The 24396-nt window shown below is 39.2% G+C and overlaps 2 protein-coding genes across 2 annotated transcripts in view; one reads left to right on the top strand and one right to left on the bottom strand.

Moving 5' to 3' along the window:
• The window catches only part of LOC139478939 (holocytochrome c-type synthase-like), a 34469-nt gene extending 29908 nt beyond the window's left edge, over nt 1-4561 (bottom strand). The window contains exons 1-2 of the mRNA XM_071261638.1: nt 4486-4561; nt 783-1105 (exon numbers count right to left, since the gene is read on the bottom strand). Of these exons, the coding sequence (XP_071117739.1) occupies nt 783-980 (198 nt within the window). The 5' untranslated portion in view covers nt 981-1105; nt 4486-4561. The remainder of the gene's footprint in view (nt 1-782; nt 1106-4485) is intronic.
• A 502-nt stretch (nt 4562-5063) lies between these two features.
• LOC139480135 (S-phase kinase-associated protein 2-like) lies at nt 5064-23929 on the top strand. Its single transcript, XM_071263163.1, has 10 exons — nt 5064-5157; nt 5995-6199; nt 8773-8908; nt 9933-10041; nt 10754-10868; nt 11839-11888; nt 13530-13664; nt 14658-14884; nt 16276-16438; nt 18388-23929. Exons 1-10 carry the CDS (start codon nt 5087-5089, stop codon nt 18581-18583), a joined length of 1407 nt encoding a protein of 468 aa, XP_071119264.1. The 5' UTR covers nt 5064-5086; the 3' UTR covers nt 18584-23929.
• The last annotated feature ends 467 nt before the right edge of the window (nt 23930-24396 follow it).

Genomic DNA, 24396 nt, shown 5'->3' with positions numbered 1-24396 from the left:
ATGAAACAGTCACAAAATATCTTTCAATGTATATATATCATGCAATGAACATCAGATCCTCTGCATTATAGATGTGATATTTTGTTACGATATATGTAATTCCTATTGCACCCATTGCTACTGTATGTATATATGTACTATAGGCCTATGGCCTTTTCAGTACTTGAAATAAAGATTGATTGATTGATTGATTGATAGGATATCTTATATAAACAAGGAAAATTAATCACATACTTGAAGAAACAGAGAAAATCATTGCATTGCTGAACTGCTTATAACAGGGTGACCACACTATGCCCTTTGCTTTCATAGGGGGAAATAACATTTCAAAAGACAATTTACTAAATAAAATTAATTATTAATTATTTGTCGATCTTGTTACTCCAAAAATATTTTTCCAAAATAGACATACAGATCACATATCAGAAATGGAAATTAACCATTCACGTCTAAAAGCCTGAATACTGATAACATATAGCAATAATCCCCCCAAAATGTTTGAAATTCTACCAGCCCACTGGACACATTTAACAGTGATAGAAATTGACACTATTCCTGTAGTCCCTACCAAACTGCCCAATAGTCATAAGGACTAGTAGAAATTGGCCATTTTTAAGGGTTTTGCTATATGTTGTCATTATCAACATGTTAATTTCTACCACTGTTTAACATTAACAAAACTGGTCGGGGCTATCGAGCTCATGCTAATTTCCATTCCTGCACATTTAGACATTTAATGCTATCACAAAATTGAACAATTCTTTACATCCAGTTTTAATTACCATGTTTTCAGGGTTGATTTTCCCTTGTTGTGCTTGCTGGTGCATGGGACATTCACTGGGGTAGGCTGAGGGAGCTGCCGACATCATAGCATTCACATCCTTAGCTGACTGCTTCTGATGCATGGGGCATTCACTGGGTGGGCCAGTCTGGGTACTGGCAGCAGTGGGTGTGGCAGGTGTAGAGTTGGAGGCACCCATGGCTTCAGAGCAGCAGGCTGCCTGACAGGGAAAGGACCTTTTATGCTGATCGATGACAGGACACTGGCGCCAGTTGTACTTGGGGAAATATTTTAATCACATGTTCAACTAACAATTTCCTGTATCTGGAATAAACAGATAAAATATTATTATTGGGGGTATTGTGAAGCTAATGAATCTCATCATCTGCTCATGAGAAGAGATGTTTTGGAATGATCTGTTCGGTTCATTTTGCACATTGAAAAACACACTGCTACACAGAAGTAATAGTTAATTTGGTGAGTTCACTATGATTTTCATCAAGGACTAGACTGTTTACAGATGTTACCAATGACATGGCTCACAGTACAATATCAATCTGTCCAGTTAACCATGACGGCTAGTATGAAGCTTTTGTCCATCAGGTTTTGGGACAATCTGCATTCAAAATAAAAATATATCTTACTTACACCAAGGTCAGAGTATTGATTGTTTTTAAATTTACAGATATTTAGAAAAAATCTGGTTGGCAGGTGGGAAATAAAATAAAATAAAATAAAAAAGACATTGTAGCCTATATTGTCTGATTTCGTCCTTCAAAACACTATCTCATTATGCGTGAAGTGCTGGTTGAACTGTGTTGTAAATATTGTCTTCCACAATTTCATGTGTAATAACACGTTGGTTTGCAATTGGTTGAATAATAAGATATGTCTTTTCAGTTTTTTACCCCACTTTTCATTATTTTTTTTAAGGTCGGTGGAATTTGTAACCCTTTTTATAATTGAAAAAGATTCCATCAAGTATTTAAAAAACGCATTGAAAGCAATTCCTGGAGGTAAATCATAATACTCCTGGCTATTGCATCAAGTTTATTCCAGCATGAGGGTGTTAAAAGAAAGTCCTGAACACTAGTGGTGTTCCGATAAATTGAAGTAATCAAAGATTGATTTGAGGGTCCAAATGACCAAGCAATGACCAAAAGAACAATCATTGATCCATGAATGCCTCAAACAGTTTTACTGTGTCAGTGTTTATCATGATGATATATAATGCATTCTTATCCCTGAATTACTGATTTGTGTTCATACACTGTCAGTGCGACACTTACAGAAAATATAATATTTAAACAAGTCCTCCTGTCATTGTCTTTCTTGTTTTAATAATGACAAATAAAATATTAAATATTTGGAAACTAACATACATTTTATTTTTTTTATTTGGTAGTTATTATGCACATAAATGCTGTTGTAATGAAACGATAGATGGTATTAATTCTTTCAACATCATTTTCAATTCAGTGTACTTTCATGCTGCTGACAAATTCAGTGATGTCATTTCCGAAGTAACTTATTCATACAAAGTTCAATAACAATTTTCTCTTTTATTTCTGAATATTTCACTTTGATTAAAGACTAAGTTAAGTCACAACAAATAGATACTTAACCTCGAAACAAAGCAAAATATTATTTCCCTGTCCTAAAAATACACAATGGGAAACCCTGATGACAACAGACAAGCTGACTTCGTTCAATATACTTTTTATGCCTACCGATCATGTTTTGTTCAACAACGAAGATTTACAAGTCACCATATTTGCTGGTCCAATGGGACAGGCAGACACAGGAATTATCGGTCCAAGCTTAATTTTTCCAGTAAAAAACTGGTAACCACCGGTAAACAGGAACAGTGGTTTTCAAACATTGAAGCTTTGAAGTGTACAAATAAATGATGTGTCAGGGTATTCTTTTTCTTTTTTTGATTTCAACATTTTCAGTTGTGTTTATTCTTCAGAAAAACCATTGAAAAAACAGGATGAAGTGGTTTGATGCTGGATATGCTACTGGCTGAAGGAAACTGTCATTGAACTTCCATCCAAGCCACTTTCACTCGCTAAGATAAGATTAATAAGCTGACTCATGCTCATAGCATGCTATACTATGAAGGACTATCCTTCCAGTCTTCCCTCTCACACATTTTTCTCAGAAAATCATTCCACGAAATACTCTGTGATTTTCATGCATACTTATGAGCTCAACATCCGAAGCCTGAGCTGTTTTGAGTTCATGCCAAATCACCTCATTCTTTACCACTCAGAATCCTGCTGATTATAGAACGGAATGAGTGTGCCAAATGGCATTGTGACCACTCACAAGAGTCCGTAGACAGAAGGTCAGAAGTCTCGAGATGCTACGCTTTACCCTTTTAAGTATCCATCACCAATCATTCGTTTCTTCAGGTGTTTCGGGGCATGTCAATGTAAACTGCACATTACATAAATTGTAACAGTGTGAATGTAGCTCAGTTGGTTAGCTTGTCAGGCTACAGAGTTCCAGATAAGCTGCGTATCTGCGTGAAATACGCATCAGAAATGCAGAAATACGCAGTAAAATATATTCCAAACCTATCAAATACGCAACGAACATTACAGAAACGCTACAAAAATAAAACTTGTGCGTATCATCAGAATATTATGAAGTAACCCTGCGTATTCGATTAGCAAATCAGCAACTTATTTTGAAATTATAAACGGACATTCCGTCAACCTTGCCAAACTCCACGATGACAGTTACATCATAATCATTTGCCATCATTCTTTCTTGTGGAAGTATCGTGGTATTTTTTAGTCCTATAATGCTCTTGAACCCGCACGACACAAGTTTGCAGGAACTAAATGAATAGTGTTTTTAAATATTTAACTTAAATACCCACATGTGTAAAAACTAGTGGGTAACAGAAATTTGAATACGCAGGTAGAATTACTGATACCCAATGAATTTAAAATGCATGGGTAAAATACCCACAACACCAAAAGCTTATCTGGAGCTCTGGGCTAACAGTCCGAAGGTCATGGGTTCGAGTGTAGGGATTCTCACAAAAACTGGCCTCTTGTCTTTGTGACATGCAACCTGCAGCAGAGGTTGTCCTAACAAGAACTTGTGGTGCTGAATTCTAAACTTGCCCTGTAAAGTGTTACCTCATTAACTCATTAGCCTGGCATTGCTTCAAGCTCTCGACACGACTTTGAACCTCCTGTTCTTATGCAACGCTAATTGAAACTAGAAAGAGTGAGTACCATAACGTGTAGTATTCCCGAACATTTGGGTGAATGCTTTTGGATCCATGTTACACTGGATCGGTACATTTTGATGTAATGATGCAACGGCATGAAATTATGGATCGAGCATCATATTTGTTTACATCGGGATCTCCAAGTGACAAACATTTTCATTGCATCAGAGACATATATGTCCAAGATAAACACGTCAACTAAAATGCGTTTTGGACTTTGTTGTATTTGTAGACCATGTCGTTATTGCTAAAAGGTCTACTTGAAATATTATTCCTGTCAATGTTGCCATTTGTCTAGAGAGGTTGTGTTCTAATTCGATGTCAACAAAGTCATACAACCATGCTTTCAAATCTAACAGCCACAATGCCTCAAAATTTACACGACAAAGGAAATAATGTAAATGCCATTCAATTTATGTAGCGCTTGCTAACTAACTTAACAGTTAATCTTTACCTTAACGGTTAAAGTCTTGTCAATGTCAAGTGAAGCACACGCACATGTTCCGTCTGCTTCTTGGTCTACCTTCAACTTCCTTTAAAAACTGCGCATGCGTATTTGGGAAATACTTTCGGAAGAACGGTTTACACTGCTATGACTTTTACAGTGAATTTCAAATGGAAATGTGAATAATATGCAAACCATTGATGTAGTATTGTAACTATGGTTGTGATTTATATACTTTTAATTGATCGATCCATACAAAACACGAATAACATTTAATAGCATTTCTAAATGTGTCAATGTGGCGTTATTACGACACAAAATGGATGAGTAAATAAGTTATCATACCTAGTAGAACTGCTTACACCTGAGTCGAGACGTAATTTCGGACTTAACTCTTTTTCCAGGTTTGACATTTAGTGGTTTGCTTTGCCCTGCGACATTAACGTTGTAGATGCCATCAGAAGTTTGTAGAAAATGATTTGAGATGTGTTGTATTGTTAGGAATATACTATATATGCAAAAATAGTTTACTTCCTGTTAAATTACGCATGCGTGGCAAGGAAAAATTTACGCGAAAATATGCTGGAGATCCTTGGCGCTAAAATCAAAGATGGGTAAAAACAAGGCTGGAAAAAAATCTACACTGGAGTCATCTAAGGAAAATCTATTTACAAATCCAAGGTACATACAATATTTCATAGCAGAACAAACGTTTAAGTGCAAACACAGCATATAAAATCGTTTGGTTTTGTGGTATTGGAAATTAAAAGTTCGTTTTGTTGCATTGGCTGGACATGGACGCGTTCAGCGAGTCTTTGCACAGGGCCATCGATAAAACCTATAACATTCAATTATTATGTTAATACTTTTCTGACTACATATAGTCTTAGATGGGGAAGTCAGGTATGATATCAGCACTCTCATTTAACTTTAACAATTATAATCTCGATTTAAGACAAACAAGTCTCTTTGTCAACAATCTCACAACAGCACAGTCGGCTATCATGTTTACAGGTTACAAATATGTAAACTTATATTTCTAGTGGATCGTAAGAGAGTTTCAGTGATTTTGCAGGGGAATGACATTATGACATGTTCCTGATTTTATCATTGTTTGAAATGACATTCTTTTATATCTTTACTAAATTTGAAAAACGCCTTTAAGACAGTTTAGATGACAATCAATCCCTGTCCCAGAAAAAATAATGTGAAACCCTGGGAAAATGTTTATCAGTATTCAAACTGAAGTTTTGAGTATTGTAAGTCCATGTCAAAGTCCTTCCTGAATTTTAGTGGTCAGTTGTTTTTTCATACCAATGATTTCATGGTCAGGTATCACTGATACGTTACTTTTAGCCCATGAGCCTTGTAAGATTTGAAATAATTTGGGGCTCTGTGATAGTGAAGATCATACCATGTATGCTGGTAATTACAATAATTTCACTTCTTTTTAGAAACCAGTTATTTTCAATTCAAAGGTGAATATTTTCCTTATTGATGCCATGTATTCTTTTCCAGCAAAAAGCGTCGAGTGGAATGTGGAATCCACTGTCGGAAGCGTACTACCTGGGCAGTGGACAGCTGCAACACAGAGCAGATCTATCAGGAGATGGGGGTGGAGCTGCTGTCTGACAGCAGCCATGAAAGTACTTCAAGTATCACTGAAAATACACCAACAGTGTGTGGCTGTTCTCCTGGAAACACACCACTCCAAGTACCACAAGTATGTACACATAAACTATACATTGGGAAGAGAATTTATGGATGTCAACTTCTTTATTATGTGTTCCTCATAATAAAGAAGCTGACATCCATAAATTCTCTTCCGTATGTGTATCACTTCTAAATGCCATTCAAAGACTTAAGCTATACATGTGGTATTATGTCAGAAAATAATCAGTTTAGTTCTTCAGAGCTCCAGATAAGCTTTTGGTGTTGTGGGTATTTTACCCATGCGTTTTAAAATCATTGGGTATCAGTAATTCTATCTGGGTATTCAAATTTCTGTTACCCACTAGTTTTTACACATGTGGGTATTTAAGTTAAATATTAAAAAACACTATTCATCTAGTCCCTGCAAACTGATGTCGTGTGGGTTCTAGAGCTTTATAGGACTAAACAATACCACGATACTTCCACAAGTAAGTGTGATGGCAAATGATCATGATGTAACCCTCATCGTGGAGTTTGGCAAGGTTGACGAAATGCCCGTTTATAATTTCAAAATAAGTTGCTGATTTGCTAATCGAATACGCAGGGTTAATTCACAATATTTTGATGATATGCACAAGTTTTATTTTTGTAGCGTATCTGTAATGTTTGTTGCGTATTTAATACGCTTGTATTTTATTTTACTGCGTATTTCTGCATTTCTGATGCGTATTTTACGCAGATACGCAGCTTATATGGAGCTTTGGTTCTTGTTTCCATGGTTACACCAGTTATTTTTATTTGATTTTAACATATATGTAGTTGCAGGGAATCAAACATATTTGAGTCACTATTTCCATAAATACAAACATATTTTAACATCTTAATGAATACAGTAATCATGGTAATGTGAACTAAGTAATCAAACCTTTTCTCTGTGTTGGTCTTGTTATCAGTGAAGTACTGGTCATTTTTCAAAAGCTAAAAAGCATGTTGTGAAGACTGATGGTGTGGCTGTACACTGAAAGGCAAAAGAAAGTTGTTACCTTGATTGACACTGTGTAATGGGCAGTAAATCCATTTATTAACATCAGAAATGAAAGCTTTGTTACATTTCATATGTTGAATATGGTAAGGAACAGCACAAAGAGACAAGTCATTGAAATTTTTTAAAGTGGTCTTCCTAGGAAAGGTACCACACAAAAGTCTGCTCAGAGTGCTGATATATCCAGCATTGAGCAGTCTGTAAGTGATGATGGTGATGCCATGCACTCCGATCTGTAACTGACTGTCTCAGTGGTCTAGTGGAAGAGCGTCCGTCCGGTGATCAGGAGGTCCAGGGTTTGGCCCTGACCGTGGCATACCAAAATATGTACAAAATATGGTACCCTGCCTGATGCTCGACATAAAGGGGCTCAAACAAGTTGGCTCAGAGTATACTGTGTCTGAGTGGGGTATTCATGTCAGACTGTTGCATGGTACCTCAGTGGGCAGTACTACAAAATCAGCATGAGTTCGGACTAGTACAAGCAGCCACACACACATTTGCATGTACTTCGCTATTTTAGTGCCATAATCTTGGATGTGACATTACATGCCATTTAACCTCACCTATCTGCATCCAAGATTATTGCACTGACTGTAACTGGACCCTATTATTCTTGGAGAGACCTTGCCATCTGTGATACCCACTGATTGTAGTTTTCGGCGATGTTATGGTCCTGAGCAGGGGTAGTAACTCGTGGCCATCCAGATCTGGGGCAATGAAGAGTACTGTTACAATCTCATTCAGATCAGTTTAGTTCTCGCTACTGCTAAGCAAAGATCTGAGGAAATCCCATTGTGGGCACGTCAGGGTGACCTTTCACCCAACCAATCAGAGCGTTGCTTACCAGATCAGGGAAGTGACAGCCGGAATGTGCTCTCTGATCATGCAACATTGAAAATCTTTACATTGGTAGTCCCAACGACAGGCACAGGCACAGGCTTTATGACTGAATCCATACCATGGCCATCTAGGCCATTTATTAGTATGATAAGCCATTCCAGAATGTTCTTTTGATCATTTTCAAATTTTTTATCAAGAATTTGTCAAAATATGTCAACAGTTTAAAACAAGTGCTGAAAAGCACGAGAAAGCTGCCTTCTGATTGGCCAATGCTGACGTCTTGTCAGTGATTCCATTGGACGGTCAAGGTTTGCCAAAGGATGGACTGACATGACCCGTAATTGGATGTAGCATCCACTTGTCATCTAAGGAATATTTTGCAGGTCCAGTTTTCATATTTTGCTGGGGGGCGGTTGGGTAGCCTAGTGGTTAAAGCGTTTGCTCGTCACGCCGAAGACCCGGGTTCGATTCCCGACATGGGTACAGTGTGTGAAGCCCATTTCTGGTGTCCCCCGCCGTGATATTGCTGGAATATTGCTAAAAGCGGCGTAAAACCATACTCACTCACTCACTCATGTTTTGCTGGAACTTCACAATGCATGTATGTCAAAGGTCATACTGCCATTTTCACCCTTCTTCGTTCATTATAATATATTTCAAACCTAATTGAAGTTTTAGCAAAATATTCCACATGGCAACTTTGTTTGCCTTTCTGTATATATATATATGACTTATAGTATGTTGGTATGTTCTCCCAGGCTCCACGAGTACTGCTGCCTAGTCAGAGGGGCAATTTCTCCCCAAGTAGTGATGACTGTGATAGTATGTTGACACCTAAACGAAGTGTCCGAAGATTCCTGGGGCCTAAATACCACAATGACATAGATGGACTAGGTAAGTACTAAACACCTTATTCAAGGTTTGGAATTGATTGTATTCATGTGCTCATTGCATGCTTGAAATCGCAATAGCGCGGTTATCATGGTTATAAGCTAACAACAAAAATCAACCGTTAAATCACTTTCTCGATGATATGCCATGGATATTGACTGACTCCACAAAGGAAAACATGATTAATTTCTGTTTATTTTATGAAAACTTTGATAAGTGAACAGAGCTCCAGATAAGCTTTTGGTGTTGTGGGTATTTTAACCATGCTTTTTAAAATCCTTGGGTATCAATAATTCTATCTGGGTATTCAAATTTCTGTTACCCACTAGTTTTTACACATGTGGGTATTTTAAGTTAAATATTTAAAAACACTATTCATCTAGTCCCTGCAAACTGATGTCGTGTGGGTTCGAGAGGTTTATAGGACTCAAAAATACCACGATACTTCCACAAGAAAGTGTGATGGCAAATGATCATGATGATCATGATGTAACTGTCATCGTGGAGTTTGGCAAGGTTGACAGAATGCCTGTTTATAATTTCAAAATAAGTTGCTGATTTGATAATCTAATACGCAGGGTTAATTCACAATATTTTGATGATATGCACAAGTTTTATTTTTATAGCATATCTGTATTGTTCGTTGCGTATTTGATATGCTTGTATTTTATTTTACTGCGTATTTCTGATGCATATTTTACGCAGATACGCAGCTTATCTCGAGCTCTGAGTGAAGTTTTGAAACAAACTTGGAAAAGCATATGGGAATAAGAGGCCATAAGAACATGCTTAATGCACAGTATGATTCACAAAATCAACATGGGGATCAGAAGTTGAAAAGGAATCAGTCATGGTGAAAAGAAATGAGACAGTGTTTCTAAATTATAAATGCTAATCTAGATAAATCAAATGTATTTCTTCATGTTGGCACACTTAAGTCCTGGTTGAGTTATATCCAAAAGGTTTGATTCTAACCTATTTTGGTCTGTTTGGAAATAGTCAATGTAAGAACATGTTGTGTTTGCAGATCATTTCAACAGCATGTATGATGAAGCCATCTTGAAGGTATTCCAGTGGTTGCCCAAGTTTGTGTTGGCATCATGTGCTCGAGTGTGCTCACGCTGGAACAGGCTTGTGTGAGTATCACCCAATTTCATTGATTTCTTTCTTTGGTTTCAAGTAGGAGTCTGGTTGGTAGTTTTTATCAGATTGATAACCAGTTATGCTGTGTTTTGCCAGAATTACTCTCTGTAGTATTACATTCAAGCAGACTGGAGTGGAATACCTATTCTGTTAGTCTTACCTGAACTTTGAGAGTCCTTTGTCATGCTCCATGGGGGATAGACACTGTCACTGCTGAGTCATCACAAAGTAGCCAGAAAACAAGGTTCAACAGTCTCCGGCAAGCTTCAGATCTAACATTGATACTCGTGTTATGAGGGCTGGTCAAAATGTTCTAAGCCTGACTAACTTTCAACTATGGGCCATAAAAAAAGTGAACTATTCAATGTAGTACATTGTTTGAGTAGTTCAATGCAAGTGTATTTGGTCTGTTGAGGCCGTTTGTATATTAGTGACAGCCATTTGAACATGATAGTGGTCCAAATGGACCCCGAAATGGAAAATTCTGACTGCTGGAGTTCTACCATTTCATGACAATGCCTCTTCTTACACCTCTCGACATGCAAAGGCTGCTGCCAGACCATCCCTTTGTCACTAAACTAGTCTGTGTCAGTTTTCACAAGCTGTTTACTTTCAGTTTTGTACAATGCTTCAGTATCAAAATCAAACAAAGTAGTTGTCTTTTTTAATTACTATGAATATGCATGTTTCCTGTTGTTTTCTCAGTATGGACGAGTCTCTGTGGAAACGTATAGATCTGTCCAACAAAGCACTGGGGCCCGGAACGCTGGGCAATGTCATCAATAGAGGAGTACGCATCCTTCGCTTGGCTAAAGCAGAGGTGAGTAGCTTTTGTTCACGTAAACATGTCTCAGCTTATGTAACCGCCTCCGTGGTCTAATGGAAGAGCGTCCGCCCGGAGAGCGGAAGGTCCGGGGTTCGATCCCCAGCCGCGTCATACCAAAAGACGTTAAAAGATGGTACTTGTTGTTACCCTGTCTGGCACTCGGCATTAAGGGGCTAAAACAAGGACTGGTCGGCTCGGAGTCAGTATACTGTGTGTGAGTGGGTTATTCATGTAAAACTGCGGCATGGTATCTTAGTGGGCTAGCACTATAAATCGGCATTAGTCCGGACTAGTACAAGCAGCCACACATACACGTGCATGCACGTCGCTATGAATGTGCAATAATCTTGGACGTGACGTTAAACCCCATTTCACCTCACCTCTCAGCTTATGTATTCTCACATAAGACTAAAACACCCTGGAGTCTTGTCTATACTTGAATCAATCAAATTACAACTATACATCTATTAGGGATGAAATGATACGTTGGTGCACTGGTGCATTGTGAGTGTTCATGTGACGATAAGACACATGGTAATTATTTTCTGTACCGATACAAGACGATACACTTGCTAAAATAAATTACTTACTACTCAGTTAACGTATTTGTCAGTCAGAAATCTCAAAATGTGTTGTAATTAGCGTTTCAAGTTCATTTGTTAAATTAGTCGCTACGAACATGTCTACAGGTAGCTTTTCCTTTTGAACTTGCTCTGAAGTATTTATTGTCAAGAAGTTTGCATGCGATTTGATGTAAATATGCGTATTGTATCGTTTCACCCCTAACCTCTTATATATTTAACCTTTATGTGCAAGAAAAATTTTATTTATACAGGTCTAGATCTGGACGTTCATATTATACCAAACTTGCAAAATTTTCTTGACCTGTTACATTGAACTACATAGAATATTATGAACTAACTTGATTAGTCTTCACCTTAAGTGATTTTTTTTTTTTTTTCAGATTGAGAATCCATTATTTACAGGTCCTACCAAAGAAATCAAAGCTTCAAGGTAAGGTTTGCAGTTAAAACATCTCAAGTTTCTCACCATTGCTTGTACAATGATGACACAAGCAGATGATAAATAGTGAGTTGGATTTTACACTGCTTCAGCAATCTTCCATCAATAACATGGCGGGTGATATTAGAAATGGGCCTCACACACTGTCCATGTGGGAAATCAATACCAGGTCTTCTTTTTCTTCTCAACATGTTTTATTAATTACCAATCTGTTAGCGTGTATATATGTTATGGTTTTATTATTGTCTTGGGCATGTAGGGTATAAGCCAACAATAAAATTGACCATTTAAGTCCCTATCTAGGATTCCAAACTAAGTGCCCTTGGCTGTCAAATTGGGAACAAATTGTGATCTGGTTCAAAATTTGAATTTTTATGACGTTCATATTTTTGTCAATCTCATTAAAGTAAGATCTTAGTTCTCGCTACAGCTAAACAAAAATCCGAGGACATCCAATTATGGGTCACGTCAGACTGACCTTGTGCAAACTTTGACCGACGAATGGAATGACCAATCAGAAGGCAGTTTTCTCGAGCTTTACGGCACTAATTTCAAATTGCCGACTACGCCTCGAAACATATTTTAACAATTTCTCGTTTACAAATTTGAAACCTGAACAAAAGAACATTCTGAAATGGCTAATATATGGTCTAGATTGTATGGATTCAGTCATTAAACCCGTAACTATCGTTCGGAGTTAAAAGTTTTCGAGGTTGCATGATTAGAAATCACTTTCCGACTGTCACTTTCATAATCTGGTGAGCGATGCTCTGATTGGTCGGATGAAAGGTCGTTCTGACGTGACCCCTAATGGGATGTCCTCAGATCTTTGTTTAGCTGTAGTGAGAACTGAGATCTGACTTTAATGAGATTGTATTTTTTTAAATTTTGAGGAATTTGGAAATTTAAAATTCAAATTGGAAATTTTTACTGTCATTTGCTGCACACTTGGGGCTAAATATCAGCCCCTGAGCTGTCCGAGATAAATCCTGGTACATAATTAATATGCCATACACATAGACTGACCCCACAATAAACAATACACAGTTGATATTACGCTGCACATGTAAGGAATGTATTGAATGCAAGCTACATTGGTAACACCACTTTCCTGTATACAATTGTGTACCAGCAGCCTTTATCCTTTTGTGACATGAAGTATAACAGTCATGTGTGACTTTGCCAAGAAGCCTTTCCCTGTAAACTGTTTAAAATTCAATAAAAACACTCACACATACATATGAAGCCACATGTTTGAGGTATTGTGTTTCGCCTGAAAAGCGGAAGGTCCAGGGTTCATTCCCCAGCCGCGTCATACCAAAAGACGTTAAAAGATGGTACTTGTTGTTCCCCGTCTGGCGCTCGGCATTAAGGGGCTAAAACAAGGACTGGTCGGCTTGGAGTCAGTATACTGTGTCTGAGTGGGATATTCATGTAAAACTGCGGCATGGTATCTCAGTGGGTTAGCACTATAAATCGGCATCAGTCCAGACTAGTACAAGCAGCCACATACACGTGCATGCACGTCGCTATATAAGTGCAATAATCTTGGACGCGGCGCTAAACCCCATTTCATCTCACCTCACCTATTGTGTTTCTTTGTCTGCAGTGTGTGTGATGTATGTGTTCCAGTATGTACCGAGTCCAGTATTTAGACCTGAGCATGGCAGCCATCTGTGTCGACACCCTGGAACAGTTGTTTTCCGTGTGTTCAGATCTCAAGAAAATCAGCTTGGAGAATGCTGAGCTCAGTGATAATATATGCAGGTTTGTACTGTGGATTGTTTGAAAATTAAGTTTTACCTTCCCTGGCGCTAAACAGTCATAGGTGTAGTGTCAGGTCAGTATAAAAACATTGCCTTTAATCAGGAATGCTCATGTTTTACCTTACCTATCTGACTTAGTTGCGTCAGGTAAGTATAAAAACATTGCATTTAATCAGAAATGCTCATTTTCGGAGAAAAACAAAATACAGTTGATTGTTATCTTTGAACAATAATCTGTCAAAAACTTTCAGAAACTCAGACATCTCATCTTTTGAAAAAAATCTGATTAGGCTCTTGACAACGCAGATTGTTTAAGTAGAAATAACCAGTCTTTGACCAAGTTAGGATAAGATATATGGATGAACAACCTTTGTTTTAGTCTGTTTTCAGTCGTACGAATGGGTATCTCTCATACCCTCACGTCTAGTCGCACGTTTAAAAGGAAGCCAGAAGCTGGAATGTAAACATTAAACTTATTTCAGTCCGGTTGTGCACGGACCTCCCTATGACATGTCACAAATCTCTCAGCACGCCTCTGAGTTGGTCGCTCAAGAAAGTCTTTCGCGGTAGACTGCTAGTTTGTATTCTACTAGTACTTATCGCTTTAATCGTTTTTAATCTGAAAAACCCATTTATTACAATTAGGAGCGACATTTCGGTGTAGGTTCTAACACCCAGAAGTTGTTCATCCATATATCTTATACTTACTTAGTACTCCAACTTCTAAATGCCTCTCAAAGAAGTCAGACTTTGACCATTGTTGACACTGTCAGCTATCTATGTTAAGAACTTCAAAACAGACTTGATACTTACCTTTATTGGATTAAGCTAGTAGTGCTAACTGAGTAACACTCCTCTTTTGCAACCTGCAAGCTTTTCTGACAAATTACATGTTGAAGAAATGTCAATTTGTTTATCACATTTATTGATTATGGCCTGTGATGTGTACCCTTGACAACTGTGCACAAGTTTTGATGGAGACATGTGCTTTCAGCTACATAGGAGAGAACAAGGATCTGGAGGCCCTGAACTTGTGTATGTGTCGAGGAATCACCGCTAATGGTCTGGTACCCATCATGTCAAACTGTCGGAGACTTGACTCCATCAATCTGGCCTGGACATCCCTAGATCGTAACAATGTTATGTACGTGACGCTCTGCCTGCCGGACAGTGTACGCAAACTCAACATCAGTGGCTGCAGGGACAACATCACTGATGAAGGTAAGGGATTCTTTTAGTTGTGATCAGGTACATGTTGGTTGGTTTGTCGTTTAACGTCGCACTCAGCAATATTCCAGCTATATGACGGCGGTCTGTAAATAATCGAGTCTGGACCAGACAATCCAGTTATTGACATCATGTGCATCGATCCACGCAATTGGGATCGATGACATGCATCAACCCAGTCATTGAGCTTGACCACCCGATCACGTTAGTCGCCTTTTACGACAAGCATAGTCGCCTTTTACGGCAAGCATGGGTTGCTGAAGACCTATTCTACCCTGGAATCTTCACGGGTCTCATGTACATGTAATACAGTCTCTCTGGTGTTGTGGCTCGGAGATGTTAACTTGAGATGGTACTTGTCTTCATCTAGTACCTAGTGTTCGCTCGTCGCTCCAAAGACCCGGGTTCATTTCCTCTAAGAAGTGAAGCCCATTCTGGTTCCCTTTCCCTGATATTGCTGGAATATTGCTAAAAGTGGCATAAAACCTAACGCACTCACCCACCCACCTACTTACCCTATCCACACTCACTCACTCACTCACTCACTCACTCACTCACTCACTCACTCACTCACTCATGAAGATCCAGACTAGAATAGGTCTTCAGCAACTTTGCTTGTAAGAGGCGACACATGATCGGGTGGTCAGGTTGGCTGACTTGGTTGATAAATGTCATCATACCCAGAAGCGATAAGAACTAACTGTTTTAGTCCACATGTCATTATAATGGTAACATAGAGCAAAACCCTTAATAATGGCAATTTTCTGCTAGTCCTTATGATACCTTAACTATTGAGCAGTTTGGCAAGGACTAAAGGACTAGTGCCAATTTCTATCACTGTCGAGTTGTGATGATCGATGTAAATGATATCAGTCTCTGGATTGTCTGGTCCAGACACAATTATATATACCTGGAATATTGCTGAGTGCGTCAAACAAACAACAAACAAACAATCCCCAAAACCTGAGCCCACTTGTTCATTTTACTGAAATAGCAAATGATCCATCTGTTAACATACTGAAATGTGATTTACTACAGAATTCAGTGGAAAAATCATCACATCGAGGCTAAGACTGAAATATTGGATGATATGACTTGGAAATTTTCATTATGACTGTCAACATCAAATTCAATTCATCCATTGTCAACATCAATAGTCTTCAGTATTTGAGTATATTGTTGGACATGTTAGACTTTGAGAGCATGCAGTTTTAGTTGTCAAAAGAACAAAGAAATGCATACACAAACCAGCGGACACCACGTCTGGTTTTGATTAAAACTGTCAAATGGGCCACTAATACTACGTTAAACACTGAGAAGGTTCTTATCAGACATCCACGTAAACCATACATGTGAATGTACCTAATGCTGTATTCCCTCTGCAGATGTGTTGCAGCTGTGTCGTGCATGTCCCTATCTGAACGAGCTGGACTTGAGTGACTCCACCAGCATCACCTGCTCCTCCGTGCACCACATCGCCGACCACCTGACAGAGTTGGAACACCTGGCCCTCAGCAGATGCTACCACATCGCTTCCACCACATTCCCGTCAGTACACCTCCTCTACTTCCAACCCAAGTCCCATACCGTGGACTCCCCAGTACCCCATGCTTGTTTAAGAGCTGACTAATGAAGACTGGTTACAATGTATGACCAACTGGTGGTGTGTTGTCATGCCCTGATGGTTACAATGTATGACCAACTGGTGGTGTGTTGTGATGCCCTGATGGTTACAATGTATGACCAACTGGTAGTGTGTTGTGATGCCCTGATGGTTACAATGTATGACCAACTGGTGGTGTGTTGTGATGCCCTGATGGTTACAATGTATGACCAACTGGTGGTGTGTTGTGATGCCCTGATGGTTACAATGTATGACCAACTGGTAGTGTGTTGTGATGCCCTGATGGTTACAATGTATGACCTAGTTGGTGGTTTGTTGTGATGCCCTGATGGTTACAATGTATGACCTAGTTGGTGGTTTGTTGTCATGCCCTGATGGTTACAATGTATGACCAACTGGTGGTGTGTTGTGATGCCCTGATGGTTACAATGTGAATGTATGACCTAGTTGGTGGTGTGTTGTCATGCCCTGATGGTTACAATGTATGACCAACTGGTGGTGTGTTGTCATGCCCTGATGGTTACAATGTGAATGTATGACCTAGTTGGTGGTGTGTTGTCATGCCCTGATGGTTACAATGTATGACCAACTGGTGGTGTGTTGTGATGCCCTGATGGTTACAATGTGAATGTATGACCTAGTTGGTGGTGTGTTGTCATGCCCTGATGGTTACAATGTATGACCAACTGGTGGTGTGTTGTCATGCCCTGATGGTTACAATGTGAATGTATGACCTAGTTGGTGGTGTGTTGTGAAGCCCTGATGGTTACAATGTGAATGTATGACCAACTGGTAGTGTGTTGTCATGCCCTGATGGTTACAATGTATGACCAACTGGTAGTGTGTTGTCATGCCCTGATGGTTACAATGTATGACCAACTGGTGGTGTGTTGTGATGCCCTGATGGTTACAGTGTATGACCTAGTTGGTGGTTTGTTGTCATGCCCTGATGGTTACAGTGTATGACCAACTGGTGGTGTGTTGTGATGCCCTGATGGTTACAGTGTATGACCAACTTGTGGTGTGTGGTGATGCCCTGATGGTTACAGTGTATGACCAACTTGTGGTGTGTTGTCATGCCCTGTTGGTTACAATGTATGACCTAGCTGGTGGTGTGTTGTGATCCACCATTTTGTCTGATAGATGTTTATAGACAACGTGAGTCAGAAACAACAGTATTTTCGGAAATGTAACTTGAATGTGCACAGATTGAAAAAAACAATACCCATACATGTTGATGTCTAATTTGTCCCTATTGATTGGGGGTGAGGTTAACTGGGATCTGGCGATAGGCTAATTCCTTGTACTGTCAACTGTATTGCCTGCCAAGAATATTTACAGACTGCCATGTTACAGCTGGAATATTGCTGGCTTCTGCATAAAACAACATTCACTCACTCTTTCCCAGTCACAAGAAAGGGGACGTATTAGAAACTACTGGGGTCCTTGGATCCTTGAGGTTTACTGGTTTTGTGTTTGATTCTAGGGACTTTCCCAGGGGCAGTCGGGTAGCCTACTGGTTAAAGCGTTCGCTCATCACACCGAAGACCTGGGTTCGATTCCCGACATGGGCACAATGTGTGAAGCCCATTTCTGGTGTTCCCCACCGTGATATTGCTGGAATATTGCTAAAAGCAGCGTAAAAATGTACTCACTCACTAGGGACTTTGGGACATTGGGATAATGACAAGGACCCCCAGGCTTTGATGCTTCACTGGAACCACTATGCTGTAAATAGTAAACAATCTGTTGGAGTTGTTTTGATTTTGAACCATAAGCCTGTTTAGCAGCATAGAGAACATGCTAGTGCGTATTTGCCTTTTCTAAAGTACAGTTTCGAATGACTATTTCATTATGACATTTCTTCCACCAGTGTTCTTGACAAGATCAGCAACTTGCTGGCACTGGATCTGTTCGGGATGTTCCGAGAGGATGCGCTGCAGGTTGTGCGTCGCAGCATGCGCCACATAGAGATCAACAAGTTCCCCTTTTCCAGCATCGCCAGGCCCACCACCGGCATCAGGCGCACCAGCATCTGGGGCATCCGGGTCCGCGACAACAAAGTCTGATGAAGATCCACACTAGGCAGCCTTTTTATATATCTAGGACCAAACAATACATTTCACTTTCTTGCACCTGTATCTCTCAACATTTCATCCAATAGAGGAAACAGATTATTATTGGTAGAATCTTTCGCCTGGCTAAAATTTTGTACCTTGAACTGTCAACTAGTGGTTTAAGATGTTTCTGGACACATTTGTCCATCCTCCTTCCATACATATGAAGCACATGTATGGATAAATCTCAGAAAGATGCATCAAAATCTATGTGTTTTTTATTTGAACTGATTGTCATCAGTCATACTGTCACTAGAGGTTACTGGTAACAGTGTTTGAAATAATTTTAAAACCCATCAAGACAGATGGCAGGTGACCCATAAGTGTTGCCTGCCCATCTTCATAGTTACCTGCCCACATTCAAGCTTTATGCATATTGAAAAATTGCAAAAACTAAGAGACAAATCACATCTTGATTTGTTGAAATAATGCAACCAATTCCTTGAGAATCTACAAGGATTAACAATAAAACTGATGACATAAGTACTGTAGAACACGGATATAACGAACACGGATATAGCGAACAAACGGATACAACAAACTGTAAAAAAAATCTCCCGATTTATCTCCTATATAATATCATATAAAATTTATGTATATAACAAACTCTCTACAGCGAACTAACAGATACAGCGAACTGATATCTGATCACCAACAAGCCTATCTATCGCTAACTAGTGACATGTATAGCGAACTGAGAAATCTCACTCAGTGTGATGGATCAACCTTGTTAATTTTGCATTGTGTTAATCTTACCTGTCTGTAAAACAAACATGAAACATAAATTTTACGAGATTGTGTCCAAGTGTCAGTTCACTTGCATATTATCCAAGATGGCGGATGTTTCCGAGTGAAAACGTGTAAAACGAACAACGGATATTACGAACTGATTTCTCGGGTCCCTTGTAGTTCTTTATATCCGTGTTCTACTGTATTCTTAAGATTATCTGTGGGAAACTCCGGCAGGTGGAGGCAAATTTCATGCAGCCCGGCAGAAACCATCTTCCCGAGGCAAGAGCGTTAACTGGCTATAAAAGTCCAGTTTCCACCCTTGCCGAACTAGGCTGGTATTATGGAGTTTTTGGCTGGGCTAACGAGTCTATGCATAGTCCAATCAAAATCGCGCATCGAAATCCGGTTCGTAAACTGTCGTGCAGATTTGGATCGATTGCAGGATTTGCAAAGCATGTCCACCGCCAACTTGTTGTTAGAAGATATTTTCAAAATCTTTTCATGTTTTTGATCAAGGTGCTCACGTGATTTGATGTAAGACCCGTTTTATCACAATATAGATCTTGATTATCGATCTGATCGTCCTGACAGGGCGCCACCATTTTGTGTGAAACAAACGCAAATGATACGAGAGGTGGAATCTGATTGGTCCATAGGAGAGGCTTGGAAGGGACATATCTGGCAATAGCCACTGGTGTCACTACGATCGAGCCCAGTAATTCCAGCCTAGTTCGGCAAGGGTGGAAACTGGACTTTTATAGCCAGTTAACTCTCTTGCCTCGGGAAGATGGGCAGAAACGTGACCAGCTATGGGCAGGCAGTTATTTAGGACATTGACTGGTAGCAGAGAGCATATATGCAAGCATCTGAATGTGTATTGTACTTTGGTCCTCGACAAGATTTTATATCATCTGTGATTACTTCTATACGGTGGAGCATATCTCCATGTTGTGTGGTGATTCATTGTTAAACAGGAGTCATTTCTCTTAATAATGTTATTGTTAATTTACATAGTTACGAGAAGTGAATACACTAGTGGCAAGGTAGCTGATAGTATGGTACAGCGACTACATCTCGTATCAGCTGTTGTGTTTAGTATCTCAGGTATATTTTTCCTCTTGATCGAGTTCTGTGCCCTGTACGTCTCACCTTAATGATGGAATGTTACTGTTTGAGGGATACATGGCATGTTACAGACGGTATCTCGAAACAAACTGAAGAATGTAGATAGTAGTCATAGCTGTCTAGAAATACCATGTTGATATTCATGATTTAAATTGCTTTGAAGGAGGAACTACAGCAGAATCTATTGACATCACTGAGCCAAAACATACATACTCAGGGATAAGGTCGCAGTATTTTGGCACACATACATGTCATCACTGGAATCTGAATTATAAATAGGGTGAATGTGCGACTGAAAAAAACCCGGCAGAAGACCTGGGTTCGATTCCCGACATGGGTACAATTTCTGGTGTCCCCCGCCATGATATTGCTGGAATATTGCTAAAAGCGGCGTAAAACCATACTCACTCACTCACTCACTCTTGCTTTTAATATCCAGGCTCCCAAACAGTTATGTTTGATACTTTGGTAATTTGGCAGCAAATGAATAATTCCTACTTTTAATTACTTTTTACAAAGCCTCTTTCCATTAATATCTTTAGATATGGCATTTCTTTTTAATCAAAAATGTATATACAACCATATTTCTGCTGTGCCTGGGTTATTCAGTAGAGTTGGATTCAATAACCCAGATGATCTCACCTCTGTATAGCTAACACAGCCTATTAGCCATTGTCTTCACATGGTCATTGTCGGTCACAGTATTTTAGGCATGTTGTCAACATTGCTCAAATTTACAAGTTCTATTGATAATAACAAATATTAAATATAAAGCCCATTCTGATCATCACAACATTGGGGGGGTCGGGTAGCCTAGTGGTTAAAGCGTTTGCTCGTCACGCCGAAGACCCGGGTTCGCCTGACATGGGTACAATGTGTGAAGCCCATTTCTGGTGTCCCCCGCCCTGATATTGCTGGAATATTGCTAAAAGCGGCGTAAAACCAATCTCACTCACTCACTCATCACAACATTGAAAGGACTTGAGGATATTGTCTATATATGCAGGGACCAGGATATGGGGAAATCATATATTTTCTTCATACAGTAGTTATGTCCAGTAAACTGATTGCAGTTTGAATTTGTATGTTCTTGTCCTGGTTATGATATGTACCCATAAAATACATTCAGTAGTTTGCTGGTCTGGGTATATATTTCAAACCCCGATGTATAACTTCAATGATTTTAACCTCTGTTGTATAGCTGTTGGCATCTAGAATCGTACAGCTTGAATCCAACTAGATGCAGTTTAAGGCACCTCAATTTGCTGTGCAGAGTTGCGTTCCTTGGGTATGCCATAAACGTATGATCGTGGGTTTGATTCCCAGTTTTTCCTGATTATATTCCTAGGTTTGTCAGCACCATCCCTGTGATCATGGTTTTCACCGAAGTGGTAAACGTCTAAGACCTGCATCACTTCGGGCTTTCCTCCCACATCGAGCTGACACACTGTGATGTAACTGGAATACTGTTACAATTGGGGGTAAACCCAACTCGCTCACTAGATGCAGTTAGTATTAGTATAATCATCATGTAGACTGTTTATAATAACTTTAGCATGTATATCAGGACAAAGCTTACACCCTTATATGTATGAGTGTGAGGAGTTATCAGAGTATTCTAGCTCTCCATATGGAGCTAATGCAACATGCAATGATCAGTATTTTTTCGGGGGCACGGGTGGCCCAGTCGTCTAAGGCGCCGCGATTTGCTGTGCAGAGTTGCGTCCCTTGGGCACGCCAGAAACCTATGATTGTGGGTTCGAATCCCGGTTCGCCCCAATTATGTTTCTAGGTTTGTCAGCACCATACCTGTGCTCGTGGGTTTCACCGAAATGGTAAACATCTGAGACCTGCATCACTTCGGGCTTTCCTCCCACATTAAGCTGACACGCCGTGATGTAACTGGAATACTGTTAAAAGCGGCGTTTTATCCAACGCAGTATTTATTAAGTATTTATGCACCATGATCAATTCATCCAGTTATATTGCTTTTATGATGTATATCTTATCCACCCACCATTCTACGTGAACTTGGCACCATGCCAGATCCAGCAGGAGACACCTCACCCAAACTAACATAGAAACAATTTCAAGTCAATTTAATTTGGTCAAAGACTAATGTGTTTTGTAGGGGAGGGAGGTCTTCTTTTTCAGTTTTATGTGTCAAATGTTGATCATGACAAGCATAATTAGTATGAAAATATTGTCATAATTATTTCACCAAGTTTCTTCTCCAATGTTGCTGATAAGCAGAAAGCAATATTCACTCTCTCACTCACTCTTTGATGACTGATTTTTATGGAGTAACTTATACACAACTCAATATGTGTTAACTGAAGCTGTTGATGTTTATATTTGTAATCAATTGAATCATGTTTTTCACATTCTTGTTAAAGTTTTATCTTTTTAAATGATGAAAATATTGTTACAATTAATTTTAGATGTTGATCAATTTGAAATGTTTGTAGGGGTTTTGTAAGAGCTGTTATCTCTGTTGATAGTGAATCTTTCCCTTCAACTGAAGCTGTACTGTGTATTGTTGATGTTGGGTATATTAAAAAAATGGCATGTTAAATTTCAGATATCCCCTGATATTCTCGTGAAGATGTAATGATTATGTTCTTGTTAGATACACAAGTTATTTACATGCTTGTTTTTCAGTCATGGCTATAGGCATATGAACAATGTGTCCACAGGCATTCAAAGTAACAAGAAGAAGCTCTGTGTCTTTCCATTGGTTGTGACTGTGGACCATTTTCATTGCAATACTAGCCTTTTTATTTGCAATAAACCTTTCAACTCATTATATCCTTGATAATTTTCAGAAATATTTTCGAAGGCAAGTTTATCCTTGGATGCTCAAGACATAAATATACCTCACTACTGCTAGAACCACATGGTTAATAAAGTCATGCTCCAAGTTAAATCCCAACAGTATTGCAAAGTGTGAAAACTATTAATGTGCAGAAGTGAATTAATTCAATTCATTCCAGAATTGTTGTAATGTACAATTATTAAACAAATTTGCACCAGAGGGAAATGTTGACAATGAAGCAACTGACTTAAATAGTTTCCAGGTCCCTCTACAGAATCGGTATGTTTGGATGATAGCTTTTTGGCAAACCTTTTCCTTCTAATATGTTATAAATGTGTCCACATTACTTATATTTAGTTCTTGACTTACAGAATTACTTACCCTTTAAAACAATAAATATGTAGCATCAGAATAAAACCAATGGTATATTGCAGGAAACACAGGCCTATCATCGACACTTACATTCGTTATATTTCTTGTCTGTGTATTATGCTGGCCCCCTGTTCCGGGGAGGATGACTCATGGTTGTGTAGACAGAACGTGATTGCAGACACTATACATGATGCACCCTGTCTGCATCCATGTGCCAGTGTTGGACTGACTGAACCAGACTGTGTTTGGATTGACTTAGGAAATTTCCAGATTTTAATGTTAGTTAAAGAATGTTTTTCCTATGTGATAATCTGATAATAAACTTCATGAAACTCATCCTCTTCTTGTGTAATTATTGGCATTATACATCACAAGAAAGTGACGGGCCTGAGCTACAGTACGTCCCACATGTAATCTCCCCTACCTGTATGTGCCACACACACAGCCATGACATCCTTGAACTCACTGCGAGCCTTACCACCTGATCCCGTAAGTCACCGTTTACAGGGATGGCGTCACGCCGAAGACCCGGGTTCGAATCCCGACATGGGTACAATGTGAGAAGCCCATTTCTGGTGTCCCCTGCTGTGATATTGCTGGAATATTGCTAAAAGCGGCGTAAAACCAAACTCACTCACTCACAGGGATGGGTCCTGAAAACTAATTCTAACCCAGATCTACACAGGTCCAATGTTGAAGTAGGTCACAGTGAACTTGTAGT

Source organism: Haliotis cracherodii, unplaced genomic scaffold (genome assembly GCF_022045235.1).
Source record: "Haliotis cracherodii isolate W230 unplaced genomic scaffold, xgHalCrac1.p SCAF_4, whole genome shotgun sequence".
NCBI classification, from domain to species: domain Eukaryota; kingdom Metazoa; phylum Mollusca; class Gastropoda; order Lepetellida; family Haliotidae; genus Haliotis; species Haliotis cracherodii.
Note: the sequence above shows the minus strand (reverse complement) of the source record. Positions and strands in the feature narration are given on the sequence as shown.

Coding starts and splice junctions, on each gene's coding strand:
- LOC139480135 (XM_071263163.1), top strand. CDS start 5,087: ATGGGTAAAAACAAGGCTGGAAAAAAATCTACACTGGAGTCATCTAAG. Junction 6,200..8,772: donor CACCACTCCAAGTACCACAA/GTATGTACACAT, acceptor ATGTTCTCCCAG/GCTCCACGAGTACTGCTGCC. Junction 16,439..18,387: donor ATCGCTTCCACCACATTCCC/GTCAGTACACCT, acceptor TTCTTCCACCAG/TGTTCTTGACAAGATCAGCA.